The sequence below is a fragment of the Nuphar pumila genome, chromosome 8 (genome assembly GCF_984573655.1).
Source record: "Nuphar pumila chromosome 8, dmNupPumi1.hap1.1, whole genome shotgun sequence".
Taxonomy (NCBI): Eukaryota; Viridiplantae; Streptophyta; class Magnoliopsida; order Nymphaeales; family Nymphaeaceae; genus Nuphar; species Nuphar pumila.
The window spans coordinates 112,186,743-112,202,984 of NC_143256.1; the positions used below are offsets into that span (position 1 = coordinate 112,186,743).

At 43.8% G+C, this 16,242-nt stretch overlaps 1 protein-coding gene across 1 annotated transcript; it reads left to right on the top strand.

The window, feature by feature from the left end:
• Positions 1-1,259: 1,259 nt before the first annotated feature.
• On the top strand, positions 1,260-2,417 carry LOC149830237 (uncharacterized). The gene is made up of 2 exons (XM_090015410.1): positions 1,260-1,593; positions 1,927-2,417. The coding sequence occupies exons 1-2, from the start codon at positions 1,260-1,262 to the stop codon at positions 2,415-2,417; spliced, it is 825 nt and encodes a 274-aa protein (XP_089871536.1).
• Positions 2,418-16,242: the final 13,825 nt, after the last annotated feature.

Sequence of the window (16,242 nt, forward strand, 5' to 3'; positions counted from 1 at the left end):
AAGTCAGGATTGCCGAAGGAGACAAAGCTAAAACCACATGTGTGACGAGGTATGGTGCCTTCGAGTTTTTGGTGATGCCGTTTGGCTTGATGAATTCTCCTGCAACATTCTCTACACTGATGAATCAAATATTCTATCCTCACTTGGATCATTTCGTGGTTGTATACCTCGATGACATTGTGGTGTATAGCCAGGATATGGAAGAACACATGCGACACCTGCGCATAGTGTTCAAGATTCTAAAAGACAATGAGTTATGTGTAAAAAGAGAAAAGTGTATGTTCGGCCAAGATGAGATAAGTTTCTTGGGCCACGTGATCGGAAAAAGTTGCCTAAGGATGGATAGCCAAAAGATAAAAGCTATTCAGGATTGGGGAAGTCCAACCAAGGTTCCGGAGCTTCGATCCTTCTTGGGTCTAGCAAACTACTATCGATGCTTTATCAAAGGATATTCAGCTATCGCTACGCCTCTAACTGAATTATTGAAGAAAGACAAAAAGTGGGAGTGGACAGAAGAGTGTCAGCGAGCCTTCGAAGATCTAAAAGACGCAATGGCCAAGGAACCCGTGTTGTAATTAACGGACCAAGGAAAACCATTCGAAGTCTATACAGATGCGTTAGATTTTGCAATTGAAGGTGTACTAATGCAAAATGGTCACCAAATAGCTTTCGAGTGTCGAAAGTTGAACAGTACTGAGCAGCGATATACAATGCATGAACGGGAAATGACCGCCATAGTCCATTGTTTACGTGCCTGGAGGCACTACTTATTGGGGTCGACATTCATTACCTACACCGACAATGTAGCCACGAGCTACTTCCAAACTCATAAAAAGCTTAGTCGAAAACAAGCTCGATGACAGGAGTTCCTAGCAGAATTCGACATGGTTTTAGAGTATAAGCCTGTAAGGACTAATGTAGTGGCAGATGCCTTGAGTAGGAAGGCCGGATTGACGGCCTTGATAGAAGATGCTGATAGAGGTACTGGACCTCGAAGTGACCTCTTTGATAGAATTCGGGAGGGCTTACGAGAGGATCCCATGGCGCAACAGCTGCTTTCCCTGGTGAAAGAGGGGAAAACCAGGCGATTTTGGGAACAAGATAAATTACTGATGACAGTCGGGGGCCTAGTTTATGTGCCCCTGTGGGAGGCCCTGTGACGAGAAATATTGAAGGAGTGTCACGACTCCCCATGGGCTGGTCACCCAGGTCAAGAGAGAACCTTTGCCCTGATAGAGCGAGTTTACTACTGGCCGCAGATGCGCGACAACGTAGATGGGTACATGTGCACCTGCTTGGTTTGTCAGCAGGACCAGGCCATGAATCAAAAGACGGCGGGATTGTTGGAGCCCCTGGCCATGCCGAGTCGACCTTGGGAAAGTATCTCGATGGATTTTATTGTTAGCTTACCAATAGTTGAGGGATGCAGTATCATCTTTGTCGTGGTTGATAGATTTTCAAAATATGCAACATTCGCGCCGAGCCTGCATCATTGTTCAGCAGATGACACAACTCGGCTCTGTGTGAAGCACGTTGTGAAGTATTGGGGAATTCCGGAAAGCATTATTAGTGATCGAGATGCTCAGTTCACAGGTAAGTTTTGGAGATAAGTCTTTCGGTTGTTGGGATCCGAATTGCACTTCTCTACCAGTTTTCATCCCCAAACTGATGGTCAGACCGAACGTATTAACGAAATGTTGGAGGAGTATTTGAGACACTTTGTGAATGCCAATCAGAAGAATTGGAAGGATCTACTCGATATAGTTCAGTTCTACTATAATCTTCAAAAGAGTGAATCGTCAGGGCATAGTCCCTTCGAGATTGTGACAGGATAACAACCTCAGACACCGCACTCCATAGTTGCTCGAGGTCGAGGGAAGGCACCCTTTGCCTATAATTTTGTTAAGAACTGGCATGATGAGACAGAACTAGCAAAAGGCATTCCTACAGAAACAGCTAAGCGAATGAAGAAGTGGGCAGATCAAGGTCGATGGTTCGTTGAATTCCATGTCGGGGAGAAAGTATTGGTCAAATTATACCCCGAAAGGACAACTATATTCCGGGGACACCATCGGGGACTCATTCGAAAGTATGATGGACCCTTCCCCATTGTTCAGAGGATCGACAAACTAGCTTATAGACTAGACCTCCCTCCCAGCTTTCAGGTTCATGCTGTCTTTCATGTGTGCAATCTAAAGCCATTCAACGAAGATGAAGAAGATCTGAGCCGCAGTCTGCCTCAACGGTCTCCTATTCCTCAACGAGCCCCCTCTACAATAGTACCAGTTTCACGAGAAGTTGATTTTATCATTGATCATGTCCATAACTATCTTGGGGAAGTAAAGAAGTATCTGGTGAAATGGAAAGGTCTACCAGTGAGTGATGCCAGTTGGGAGACTCCTCGAAACATTTGTTAGTTTCAGCAAGCAATCGAAGACTACCAGAAAAAAGATGGCACCGAGGACGACTCCAGTTTGGGCGGGGGAGTGTGTTCCACCCTGTCATGTTGATTCCTCCTTGCCCTGATGTAAATACCACTTCGGACCTGTGCAGGTGCATTATAAATGACCTTTGGCCTAAAATCCCCCGTTAACCAAGAAAAGTAACCGGTCTCTCCCCCCCCCTCTCTCTTTGTTGCTTCCCCCCTTTGTAATTTCCAACTTATGAATGGAAGTTGCTTTCTTTGTCTCTGCTGCTCTCTCTCTCTCTCTCTCTTTGAGATTGTGTATGCTTGGATGTGATTGGATACCCTTGTGAGGGGTGTTTGCGTGCTTTCTGAACTCGGAAGGCTGACTTGGTTGGGTTGCCAGGTACCGCACACGGCTTCCAAAATAAGCCCGTGACACATGAAAGGCGGGCATAATTCAGATTCTATGAGCTGGCAACAAATCAGTGGCAAGGCGTGTCCAGCAAGGAGGCAGGATCTAGTGCGACTACGTCGGCCACACTATCAAGAGCATGGTGGTTACTTGTGCATGGATGATGAAACATGGGGGTCATTCGGGCGTAAGCCACAGGCAAATGTTACATATGGCTCGCATGTTCCAATCACAGGCTATGGAGCAAGATCACTGCACCAATGGGTGCCTATTGAGCGCGACACACTCAAGTTGCATCCTGTGCGCAAGGTGCAGGAGCTATCGGAGGTGCACAGGGCCTGGACGCTGTATGGCGTATATGGGGTGCGGGCTCCGTACCACGTGCATGATGCACAAGCACCTCACCACGCGCATGACGTGCGGGCGCCGCAACATGCATACGACACGCGAGTGTCACAGTATGCGCGCGATGCATTTATGTATCCTTATGCATGCCACACACAGGCATTGCCGTGCGCACGGGACACGCGACCATGCACTTATGCGTGCGACACATGACCCTCTTCCTGTATGCGTGAGGCATTGCCATCCTCTTACGAGCGTGACACGCAACAGTCTTCCTACGTATGTGATGCACATGTGTTAAGCAAGCTGAGCTATGCGCACACGTCTCCTTACTCGCACGACGAGCGGGTATATCCTTATGCACCCGAAGCGGGGGTGTTCCCTTACGCACTTGACACAAGGGCGACTTACCATGCGCATGATGCGAGAACAAATTCTCTTACGCGCAGGCTGCCAACACAGTATTGCGATTGTGATGAATGTGAATGGGCGTATGGGTGAGACGACTGAGAATTGTTCAAGTCATTGAGTGATGAATTACGATTCTAACAGGGACGAATGGTCATGCATGTCGTATGATGAATATTATTCAGACGACTACGCACTGAGCAGTGAAACAAAGTGCTCAAATAGCTTGAGTAATATGCAAACAACCACTGCATGTGGTGAAATCCAAGACAGTGAAACAAGTCTAGAGTTGAAATTCATTGCGTGCCTACAGAAGCTTACAACAACATTTGATGGCCTAAGGATTTCCTTGTGCAGGGAGGAAAACTCATCGAAATTGATGGAGTTGCCCATAGCTGCCAAAGAAGTTGTGCATAAGTCAAGTACCGACACTCCTACTGTAAATGAAAAGATTAGGACCAATTTGAAACATTCAATTGTGCAAATTGCATCCAAGAAAGTATCCACTTGCCAAACAAATGTGCTAGAGGGATGCTCAAACTCCAAATTGTGTCCAAGCCGTCAAATTAATTTGGGTTGCAATCCAATGATGTGCAAGAATTAAGGAAATGAATTGACATAATTGCTTTCAAACTTAAGTCAGCCGCCTCAAAAAGTATATGCATATTGAAGAAATGTTCGTTGAGGTTGAAGTGTTTCAAGAAAGAATTTGGTGCATTGTTTCACAATGGTCAAAAGTGACAAGAGTGTTAATGCATGGTTGCAAACAAACCATGGTGTTTGGTCCGGGTGGATGTATATTGATTAACACTATGGTAAGGTAGTGATAAGACTATGTGAACCATAAATAAAATCATGATCTTCATGGATGAAACATGATGAGATTGTGTGAATAATGAGATCATCAGCATCTTGAAATTAGTCCTAGAGGGCTAGGATCATTTTAAGAGGGAGGGATTGATACGGTCCTCACTAAGGATCTGTATGCATGTAGCAGCCAGCACGCCGGTAATGGGATTGACGATAGCCAGCCAGCACGCCGGTAATGGGATTGACGATAGCCAAATGCATGAGGTTAGCCAACAATTGAGCCAAGGGTTAAGTAACTAGGCCAGCAGTGCAATCCACGACAACGTGACAACAAGGTTGTTATCCACACCATCAAGTTGAAGAGTGATGGTCCAGTCAGCATTGCAACACATGCAGTTAAGGCAACAAGTAGTGTGGTTTGCAACAACAGTGTGAAGGACGTCTCCAGCAGGGTTGGATGCATGGGCCGCCCAATGAGCTGGACTCCATACGAGCTGGGTGTTATAAATAATCCATTTCATGTGTAATTGAGCATTAAGAAATATTTTGAGAAGTTAGAAATAAGAATTGATATTGACTTGAGAGGAGGACCTCTGCAGCTTATCGAAAGGGCAGAATGTTTTTGAGCTCCCTAAGGGAGAGGCCTCATCAATGATGAGGAATTGGCCTGATTAGCCCAGCCACAACCTAATGAGGATTCACCTCCACCGCTGTATAGAATTACAACAAATCGTCAATTTGCCCAGCAGAAGAAAATAACATTTTCTGGCATTGGATCTAACTGTGCAATTTCTACTACAAGCTTCATCGCACCTTTGAGGAGTTCACGGTTGAGGGCAAGGTCTTGCAGAGATGCTATAGGCATCAACTGCTGAGGATCCAAAGTAAGAACGTTCCATTCAATTCATGGAACTGACCAATAGAAACCGAGAATGATATTTGGACCGAAGTAAGCTTTGATCCATATTAGATCATAAACACTTCGAGCTGCAAATGTTAGTTGCAAGCCAAATTCTGAGAAATTCAACCTCCCGCAACTCCTTGGAATTCAAAATGGTTAAAATAAGGCAAGATTTCCATCTGCAAGCATCCTGGGAATAGGATCTCTAGTCAAGATCGTATTACTAGTGACATGGTAGCCTTTCGGGAGGCCTACAAACCCAAAGATTCAACATAATTTAAATTTTAAATCGTCGATTTGATAGCCCTTCAATCGTAGATTATCATGGTGATCTTAGATTTAATAAAATTTAGTCCATGCTGAAGAATGTTGACTTTCAACTTACAATTAGGCATTTACTTGTTGATGATAAAAAGCTCAAATCAACCTTTTGATAAAAAGCTTCTGCAAAATAAAAGCTTGATTTTTTTTTTTGAAAATAAAAATAGAACCTTTTGTAATAGTTTCATCATGGCAAAGTCAAGTTGACTTCCTTTTAATAGTTCTGAACCTTTTGTGATCCGAACATGATACCTAATGGATCTGGTCTTGGGTCCTCTAAAACCGGATCAGACCCAAACCCAAAACTGACATGAGTCTAGGTCCAATTCAAGACCCGAAAGCCAATTGGATTCAGTTTTGATCGGTACGGATCAGACCCAAACCCAAAACATAAAATGGGTCTAGGTCGGATACTACGGGTCCAGACCTGATCCACCCGCTCCGTAATGGATTCAGTCCGGATCGGGTCCAACCAAACTCAGATCCGATATCGATCGTAACAGATCGGGTCACCCACCATGGGTTGGGTTTCACTGTACATTGCTACGGTGGAACCGGACTGGCGTTCGGTTTTATACCGAACGCCTTTAGTTTCTCTAAGAAACCGAAGGGCACGTCCGATATGCACGACGCCCCACGGCGACTGCGTGCCACCGGCGTGTCCTCACCACCGGCACTGGTGACACGGTAGAGGGGAAAATAGAAAAGGGGCACGGTGCCCCGGATGCCGCACGTCGCCGGACTGATGATGACACCCCGACGAAAGTCCCCGCCCCCCCCCCCCCCGACAAGACTTCTCCATCGGCGTCGGCGAAACTGAAAGCTAAAGGGTTTACTATTTTTTTTTGATATTCCATTATCGCCGGGGCTGCCATCGCCACCGGCGGCCGGCGGTTATGGTCGGTGGATGGAGACCAGTCGCCGACTTCCACCGCCGTCTGTTGGTGGTTGCAATGGCCGAAAACCATCAAAACCAGAAAAAAACTTTGTTTTTCCCCTTCGTCGACGACGAACCGACATCGAGAAGTGCTCCACCACCTGCCCGGCCATCCACTCGGTCACGATCCGGCTACCCGGGACGTCCCTCTCCGTCAGTCATCACCCCGCCGCTTGCCACCGGAGAGTGCTCCGTGTGCTCGACCAAGCCGAAGTTCTCGTTGTGACTCGCGGCCAACTGCATCATCTAGGCAGCACCGCCCTTGGGGGGTCTCCTTAAGCACCAGGTTCTCGGTCGACTGCATCGTCGCAGTGTCCCTCGGGACCACCGGCTGGTCCGTGACCCTGCCGGAGACGTCGAACACGTCATCATACTTGATGGACTTGGGCCAGGACTGGCCCTGGGCGTTGTTGGTGGGTCTCTAGGGCTGTTGTTGGCGTAGAGGCGGTCGTTCTCCGGCGGTCGGCACCTTGTCCGGTCCGCCCCTCATGTGTGGTGCACAGGGAACTTCGTTCCCTGTTCCTGCACCCAACTAAAACTAACCCCAGTGCCGTCCACGCTGAGTGCGTGACAGTCACGGTCTCGCGGCGACAACAGCTCCGTCGGCTGCATCTGAGCCCCCTCCATGCCCAGTGCGGCAACCACCTAACGGCCTGCATCGGTGACGATGTGTGAATGCTCGGCGTTTTCCTCAGCCTATCAACGCCCACGATGAACCCTTAAGTCGATGGTGAACTCTGAACCCAAAATAAGGAAGAAGAGGACATTCCTTAATTGTTCTCTTCATGCAAATAGGCCCCTTGTAGGCTTCTAAGAGAGTCCTGTAGCGATGACAGTGTTATTGGTTACCCTGCATGAGCAGTTATAATAACTGTCCTGTAACTGTCATGAGTTTCTCCACCCCACGATGTACCCATGTTAAATCAGATCACAGTTCTATTGCATGCTAAGATTTATTTTGTGTTTTGTGGAAAATCCGTTGAATATTGCTTGTGATTACGGTTAAAAGGGATAGCTAGTTGTTTGCATATCGTTGAACCAGTTGTTTAAGATTTCACTCATCATATGTGCATCCTTTAGTTACTAATTTCCTGATTTTTTGTTAAGTTGCAGATTGTTTGAATGTGAACAAGAAATTAGTTTTTTTTTATTGCACAAACAAATCTATGAACTGCTGCCGTTTGTGGGCTTGATCTGGGACTGATCTGCTCATGTCCCTCACCATCACAGCCCGAGAAATAGGGTTAGACCAGGGTCTGTCCTGTTTCCCAGACCTGGTCTGAAATAACCAGCAACATGCCGTTGCTGAAATTGTTGTTGTCATATATATTGTCGAGTGCGTCAACCCCTTAGACGCTGTTACAATTTTTCTGTGGACTGATATCACTTAATTCGCAACAATTTAGAGTGCTGAATTGACGATAAAACAGAATCCCAATCTCAACTGAAAGTGCGTCAGCCCTTAAATATTTTAGTGTGAAAACTTCCTGCACAATATAAATTCAAGTGTATGGCTGTCAAACCTAAATTTCCAATGAGTGCGGACTGTCATACATTAAGGGTCACCCCCCCCCCCCCCACACACATATATATATATATATATATATATATATATATATGGGTCGATGTTAAATCACGTGCTAAATGGGTTTTTGAGGCTTCTCTAGTGCTTTTTATGAGGCTTCACCTCCATAATTGGGTTGGACACGTCGATTTACTAAAAATCCATGCTTGGATCATGTATTTTGGATGAAAAAAATGATGTTTGAAGCCTCAAAAATTTATAAAGATTTTGGACTGGAACTTTATAAAAACCCACCCATGTATTGGAATCAAATGCTTTAAGAACGGATCCCTATAAAATCAAGTACGTAGTTCACATTTGTACTGTCAAAATTAAAAAATAAAATGAAAAAACCCGAAAAACCATTTAGCACGCGGTTCAACACCAAATGGGTTTAGCACAGACCCATTACTTGTATCTATATACATAATTGCCACACTTTGGGTCTATCCTTTACATATTCGGTATACATATATCTATATATATATATAATTACGTGTGTATATATATATATATATAGAGAGAGAGAGAGAGAAATGGGTAGGTGTGAAATTGATACGTGCTAAATAGGTTTTTCTGTCATTTGGATATTTTTTTCTAGTTCCAACCCCATAAATGTGTTGGACATGGTCGATTTATGAGGAATCCACACCCAGATCATGCGTTTTCAATGAAAAAAATTATATTTAGAGCCTAAAAAATTTACAAAGATTTTGGACAATTGATTTTTCTAACCTTATAAATCTACCCATGTGTTCAAATTCAAACACTTCAAGAGATCCTTATAAAATCAAATACATAGATCACATTTGTACTGTCAAAATTTAAAAAATAAAACAAAAAAATCTTGAAAAACTCATTTAGCACTTAACCATTACTCTCTCTCTCTCTCTCTCTCTCTATATATATATATATATATATATATATATATATATATATATATATATAAAGTTTTTAGGTCCCCTTTTTCATTAGGTCTCAAGGCCCATTCAAAAATCAGAGTTTTAAGTTTTTTTTTTCATGTCTAATACCAGTTTTTTCCTATTCAGAAAAATATGTTTTTCATCAAAAAAACATGATCGAAAAGATGATTCTCACTAAATCGAGCATGTGAAACACATCTAATGGTTCAGATCTATCATAAAACACTTAAAACCTATAGGGCAGAATGATAAATAGGGCTTAATATGTTTAGTTATCGTGGGTGCATGCATATATATATATATATATATATATATATATATATATATATATATATATAGGGAGAGAGAGAGAGAGAGAGAGAGAGAGAGAGAGAGAGAGAGAGAGAGGTATACTTTGTTAGTAGAGTTTAGCATAGTTAGTTTTATTTTTAAAAATAATAAAAAAAATATTTAAAAAATAATTTTTTATTTAAGTTTAGTTGCTTTCGCATAATGTGCTGGCTGGCATGTACCTGTAGTTGCGAGACCGACTGAGTTGTGGACTCTCACCCAAGAAGGATGAAAACCAAAATGCAGAAACGAGCTGTCAAAAAATTCCAGTTTATCATAAACTTTAGAGAAAAAGTGCCTACACATACAATTTTATATAAAGTCAACTATCACGATAACAATTAAAATATTCATGACCTTGATTGAAAGAAACAATTCATTAACAAATGAGCCTAAAGTCAAATAAAGTTTGAGCTCCATTGACCTTAGCGATGAGATGAGAACCACATGTCAGTATCTTACCGAAGCAGGTTATATGTTCCCCCCCCCCCCCGAACAGGGCAGTTAGCTACATCTCATGATCGGGGGTCCCAAAGAGCACCACGTATGTAAGCATGTGCGTCTCGTATCCCCATGTTTGTCAGCATTAATTAGCGTTGGAGTTTGATGCGATTGCAAAGACTTAAGTACCCTCTCCTCCATTGGTGCAAAAAAAAATGACGGTTCTTGAAAATGAGTGGTTGTAAAGACTTAAGTGCCCCGAAGATGATTATTTAAGATCCAGTCTCTGCACTGCAGGATTATCCGAGAAAGAAATCTCCCCTAGAGGAGGCCATGAACATCAATCCTCTTACTCTCTCTCTCTTTTCTATTTCTGCTTTTGTGCACATCCATTAGAAGATCATACATTGCTCCATCAAGCACCGACTGACCTGCACATTGACTGTTGTGGAGCCTGATTCAAAGTTTTTACCCTTACAGGAGGAGGGTTTGGGGGCTCATCCCAGCATGGGTAGCATCATTCAACTCTCTCTCTCTCTCTCTCCCTTCTATTTCTGCTTCTGTGCACATCCATTAGAAAATCATACATTGTTCCATCAAGCACCGACTGACCTGCACATTTACTGTTGTGGAGCCTGATTCAGAGTTTTTACCCTTACAGGAGGAGGGTCTGGGGGCTCCTCTTAGCGTGGGTAGCATCATTCAACTTGAAGAGTTATGGAGTCTGATTCAGAGCTTTTACCCTTACAGAAGGGGGGTCTGAGGGCTCCTCCCAGCGTGTTCATGGCCTTTTGCCCTTACATGAGGGGGGTCCGGGGGCTCATCAACCCTCTCTCGCTCTCTCTCCCTTCTATTTCTGCTTCTGTGCACATCCATCAGAAGATCCTACATTGCTCCATCAAGCACCGACTGACCTGCACATTGACTGTTGTGGGTCCTTACTGATGAGTTGCCTCTAAATTTATTCGACTCTGGGTCCTTACTGCACTTGAAGTTGAGTCGTTGTATTTTTTGTTATTCGGTGGGTGGTGAGGCCCTCCCCTACTCTCTCAAGACTCTTAGCTTGGGCAATCTTTTTTTTGATGATTATGGTTGTAATGTATCGTTGAAGTTAAAATGGGGAATGAAATGACAATAGAAATCGCTGAAAATTTACAAAAATAAACTAGACTCAATAACAAAGACACCACTTTTTACGGATTTGGAATATGACCTCCGGTTAGGTAAAACGATTTGCTTACTGAATAACACTACAAATCGCTATAGCGTTGGAGTTTGATGCGATTGCAAAGACTTAAGTACCCTCTTCTCCATTGGTGCAAAAAAAATGACGGTTCTTGAAAAGGAGTGGTTGTAAAGACTTAAGTGCCCCGAAGATGATTATTTAAGACCCAGTCTCTGCACTACAGGATTATCCGAGAAAGATATCTCCCCTAGACATCAACCCTTTCACACTCTCTCTCCCTTCTATTTCTGCTTCTATGCACATCCAACAGAAGATCTTACATTACTCCATCAAGCACCGACTGACCTGCACATTTACTGTTGTGGAGCCTGATTCAGAGTTTTTACCCTTACAGGAGGAGGGTTTGGGGGCTCCTCTCAGTGTGGGTAGCATCATTCAACTTGAAGAGTTATGGAGTCTGATTCAGAGCTTTTACCCTTACAGAAGGGGGGTCTGAGGGCTCCTCCCAGCGTGTTCATGGCCCTTTGCCCTCACAGGATGCTACCCGTTCGGGCTCATCAACCATCTCTTTCTTGCTTTGATTGTTTGTGTTTGTTGCTTGCTGCTTAAGTGCTTCTCAGTAAGCAGAATCTGGCCCTCATGCTCATCTCGATTGGATTACTGAGATTCCACCAGTAAGATCCGTAGTCCTTCTTGCTGCTAACTCTTTACATTTGCAGGTTGTTTCTTCAAATGATTATAATAATGACAAATATGCGAAGGAGTTCAGTATCAGTGTTTCTAATGCGCTTGCTACTTGTCCTGCTCGGGTTTTGCCAACTCCTCGTGTGAGTTGATCATATGTGAAAACTGAACTGTGGATGGAAGAGTAGGCGCGAGGCAAGGAAGAAGAAGAAGAGGAGGAGCCTTCCATGCAAGAAAACCAGGCGTTCTTGGTGTTGTGGCTGTGTCGCAGCGTGATCTGCTGCTCGAGGGGGCAGTGGGTGTGGAGGGGAGTCTTTGAAATGGCGGTGCGCCTCTCTCTAGGCCACTCCGTAGCGCTCGCTCCGGCCGTGTTCTGCCTCATTTACGACATTCGTGAAAATGACAAAACTGCCCTCCATCGATATCGCGGGAAAACGTTCCGCAGGTGGTTGTAATGTATCGTTGAAGTTAAAATGGGGAATGAAATGACAATAGAAATCGCTGAAAATTTACAGAAATAAATGCCCTCCTTCTAGAAAACTGAATCGTCGGTTCCTCTTCCTCGGACGAACATAAATGCCCTCCTTCTAGAAAACTGAATCGTCGGTTCATGAAAAGGACAAAACTGCCCTCCATCGATATCGCGGGAAAACGTTCCGCTGTAATGTATCATTGAAGTTAAAATGGAGAATGAGATGACAATAGAAATCGCTGAAAATTTACAGAAATAAATGCCCTCCTTCTAGAAAACTGAATCATCGGTTCCTCTTCCTCGGACGAACATAAATGCCCTCCTTCTAGAAAACTGAATCGTCGGTTCCTGAAAAGGACAAAATTGCCCTCCATCGATATCGCGGGAAAATGTTCCGCTGTAATGTATCGTTGAAGTTAAAATGGGAAATGAGATGACAATAGAAATCGCTGAAAATTTACATAAATAAATGCCCTCCTTCTAGAAAACTGAATCGTCGTTTCCTCTTCCTCGGACGGACATAAATGCCCTCCTTCTAGAAAACTGAATCGTCGGTTCGTGAAAAGGACAAAACTGCCCTCCATCGTTATCGCACCAAAACGTTCCGCAAAGTTTGCGTATGTAGCAAGCCTTATGTTGTAGGATTTAAATAGTTCAAAACAATCCATTCTCGCTCTAAGCACTCTACCGGAGATTCTTTGCTTTCATCTCGAGTTGCCGGAGCATCCTTTCCTTTTTACCAGAGCATCTATTTCCGTCTTACGCGCAGTCGCAGCATCGTTGCCACCTTCTGTTGCGTATTAGTTGTTACTGTTGCTTACTCTACAGTTGGAATATCCAAATTCCCATCGTTTTGGTGAGTTTCGTGTAGGTTTTCTTTCTTCAATCTGAAGATTGGTTCTTATACAAGGATTTGTATTATGAACCCAAATATTTTGATGATTTCTAATGATGATGATCGTGTATTGTGTTGTGCAGGTTAGCAATGTCTGCGCCTCATCAGATTATAGATACCCCGTCGTTCTATGGGTTGTCTATTAGAGAAGTGATCCGCCAGTCCCATTTATCTAAAGTTTTTGAAAGATACCAAAATATACTTAAGATTGAGAACGATGAAGACAGGGAAAAAGCCTTGGAATCGTATTTTGGGAAGGATTATCCATCAGATATCGAGGCTGCGGACCAAAGGAAGAACTCTGAAGAACGAAAGATGCAGAACAAGGATGACGAAGAGAAGGCAAAGGCCAGAAATATTGATGAGAATATAAATAGAAGGCGGAGGATTAACGTGCAACAGATGGAAAAGAGGAAGAAGAAGGCGGAGGAGTGGGAAAGGGATGTTAGCAATATGATGGCGGAGGCTCAAAGGAGAAACTTGAGAGTAGAGCAATGCGACACAAGGCAAGGCTACTGAAGGAGGCAGAGGAGAGGCGAAGGCAAATGAATAAGGAGGAGGAAGACAATGAACAGAATATTCCTCAGTTTGAGGAAGAAAAGGAAAGGCGAAGGAGGGAGTTGGAGTTCGAGGAAGCTAAGGAAATGCAAAGGCAGCAGAAGGAGAATGAGGAAAAGAAGGAAATGCAACGAAAGGAGAAGGAGGAGGAGGTAGAGAAGGAAAGAGAAAGGAAGAAGCAGGAGGAAGAATTGCAGAAAAGAAGGAAACAACAACTGCAAGAGAAAGAAAGGCGGCGGAAAGAGGAGGAAGAAAAGAAAAGGGAAAGGGAAAGGGAAAGGGAAAGGGAAAGGAAGAAGCAGGTGGAAGAACTGCGACAAAGAAGGAAACAAGAAATCGAGGAGAAAGAAAGGCGGCTGAAGGAGAAGGAGGAGGAAGAAAAGGAAAGGGAAAGGAAGAAGCAGAAGGAAGAGGCGAAAAGAGAGAGACAAAGGAAGCAAAAGGAGGAGGAGATAAATGAGAGAGAAAGGAAGGAGAAGGAGGAGGATGCGAAAAAGGAGAGAGAAAGGATGCAGGAGGAGAAAAGGGAGAGAGAAAGGAAGGAGAAGGAGGATGAGAAAAGGAAGGCGAGAGAAAGGAAGGCGAGAGAAAGGAAGGCGACGATGGAGCCGGTAGAGATGGAGATTGAAAGGCAGTTCGAGGCAGTGGACCCACCAGAAAGTCCCAGGTTGGAGCGAGAACAGCAGAAAATAGCGACCAAGGTAAATATATCCGTCCTGTCTGCGAAGATTTAATAATATGTTTAGCGATTTTGGTATAGCAATTACTGTGTTAGGTATTGATATTTATAGCGATTACTGCGATAGTATGTCTGCAACCGATATTATTTATAGCGGTTAGTAGGATAGTATTTATAAGTACAAATGGAAGTAATTTATAATTTGTAGGAATAATATGTTATTTTGTGTTACAGGGAGGTCACAGGAGAAGTAGAGCACCAGGTGAAAAGCTCGGAGGTCGCTGTCAATGGCCTGTAGTTCTGTCTTGGTATGGTCAACTGAGTGCATATCAGAAGGGCCAACTACGAAATATGCACTTCGGTGGCCTTTTGAACCAGCAATATTTTGAAACTTGCTGGAATACCATGACTCACCTGGTAAATAAGTGGAATGATAAGACTAACACATTCCAGTTTGATTCTTTTGAGATCACCATGACTCTAGAAGATGTGGCGAGGATCACTGGCCTTAAGTGCGATGACAGTGCTGTCCTATTACGACATTCAAACTATAACGCAAGGGAAAACTGCACTGCCTTTCTAGGAATGTCGATGGACGAATGGAGTCAACGTATTTCTGGTGGAAGCAATTCCACATCAATGAAGGTCTCAGTTTTTTCGTAATAAATGGGAAGGCCACTCCGCTACTTGTGCATCTGAAACAGCTGACCAAGAGTTGCGCGGCTTCCTTCTATATTTTTTTGCTCTTACATTATTTTCCGATTGTTCTGGTTCGAGAATAAGTTCCATGTGGCTGCAGTACCTGGCAGACTTAGACGAAGTCGACAACTATGCTTGGGGTGCCGCTATGCTCGCACACCTGTACAGTCAACTCCACCGTGCGAGTAATGGTACGAAAACAGTTGGCGGATTTTGGCCATTTGTTCAGGTATTTGTTGATTACATACTTAGTATTTGTAGACAAATCTCATTGCAGTCTGTGGCGTTGCTAATAATATTTTTTTTGTTAGGCCTGGGCGTTGGAACATATTATCCCATTGCGTCCACGGTGTGGCCCTCCGATTTGTGGTTTTTCAAAGATCGGTCGCTGGGCCAGAATAAACGTCGCAGTTTATAATGCTAAGTCCATTTTAGATGGGCTGCAATTAAACGAGGTAAACGTTCTAAAATTGTTTACAATCGCGTCAGCATTTACCATTGAGTATTATAAGTCGTTGTAATGTTCAGCATTCTTAAGTATACATCGCTGCAGGATTGTCTTCCGTAGTGCATATCGTTGTTGCCATATCATGCGTAAATAAATTTTAATATATTTGTCATTCGTTATTAAAAAGAATTACCAATGTACAGGTTTTGTGGAGACCTTATGGAGATGGGGGCGATGATGAAGACGTTGTTGCGGAGGCTGCCAGATTGTTTGACCGCGATTTGTGGCTATTCTGCAATTTTGAAGCCGAGATGCAGCAAGGCAATCGAGTTCTCCTACAATCTGGCTTGGGGCAGTCTATCCCAAATAAGCCTTTGGAGGTGAGAAGGAAGATGAATAATGGTGGGGGCAGGCACGTGAATTGGAGCGATCGCTACAGGAATGAATTATTAAATTGGAACTCAGGTGGTGTCCCTGCCGTACCGTATGATCATGAAGGACGACAATTTGATACCTTCTATTTCGAAAGCTATTGGGAACCAATGCGGCGAAATCGGAAGATTGAGAAAATTGTCAACCCATGCCTCCCAACTGTCCCTTCTCATGTTGTAGCCCAGCCTCTACAACCAAAACGTTGTCTCGATCTGGTTAATACGACTAGTCCATCAGTAACAAATCACAAGGAAGACCGAACTCTTGCTCCAAAAGAGAAGACTGTCTTTGCCGCAAGGTTCAAACTTATTGAGAGGGAGAATAAGAAATTAAGGACAGAAGTAAGCACTGTGGGGACCCAATTGAATGCAGTGGTGGACATGATGACCA

Coding starts and splice junctions, on each gene's coding strand:
- LOC149830237 (XM_090015410.1), top strand. CDS start 1,260: ATGCGCGACAACGTAGATGGGTACATGTGCACCTGCTTGGTTTGTCAG. Junction 1,594..1,926: donor TCGAGATGCTCAGTTCACAG/GTAAGTTTTGGA, acceptor ATGATGAGACAG/AACTAGCAAAAGGCATTCCT.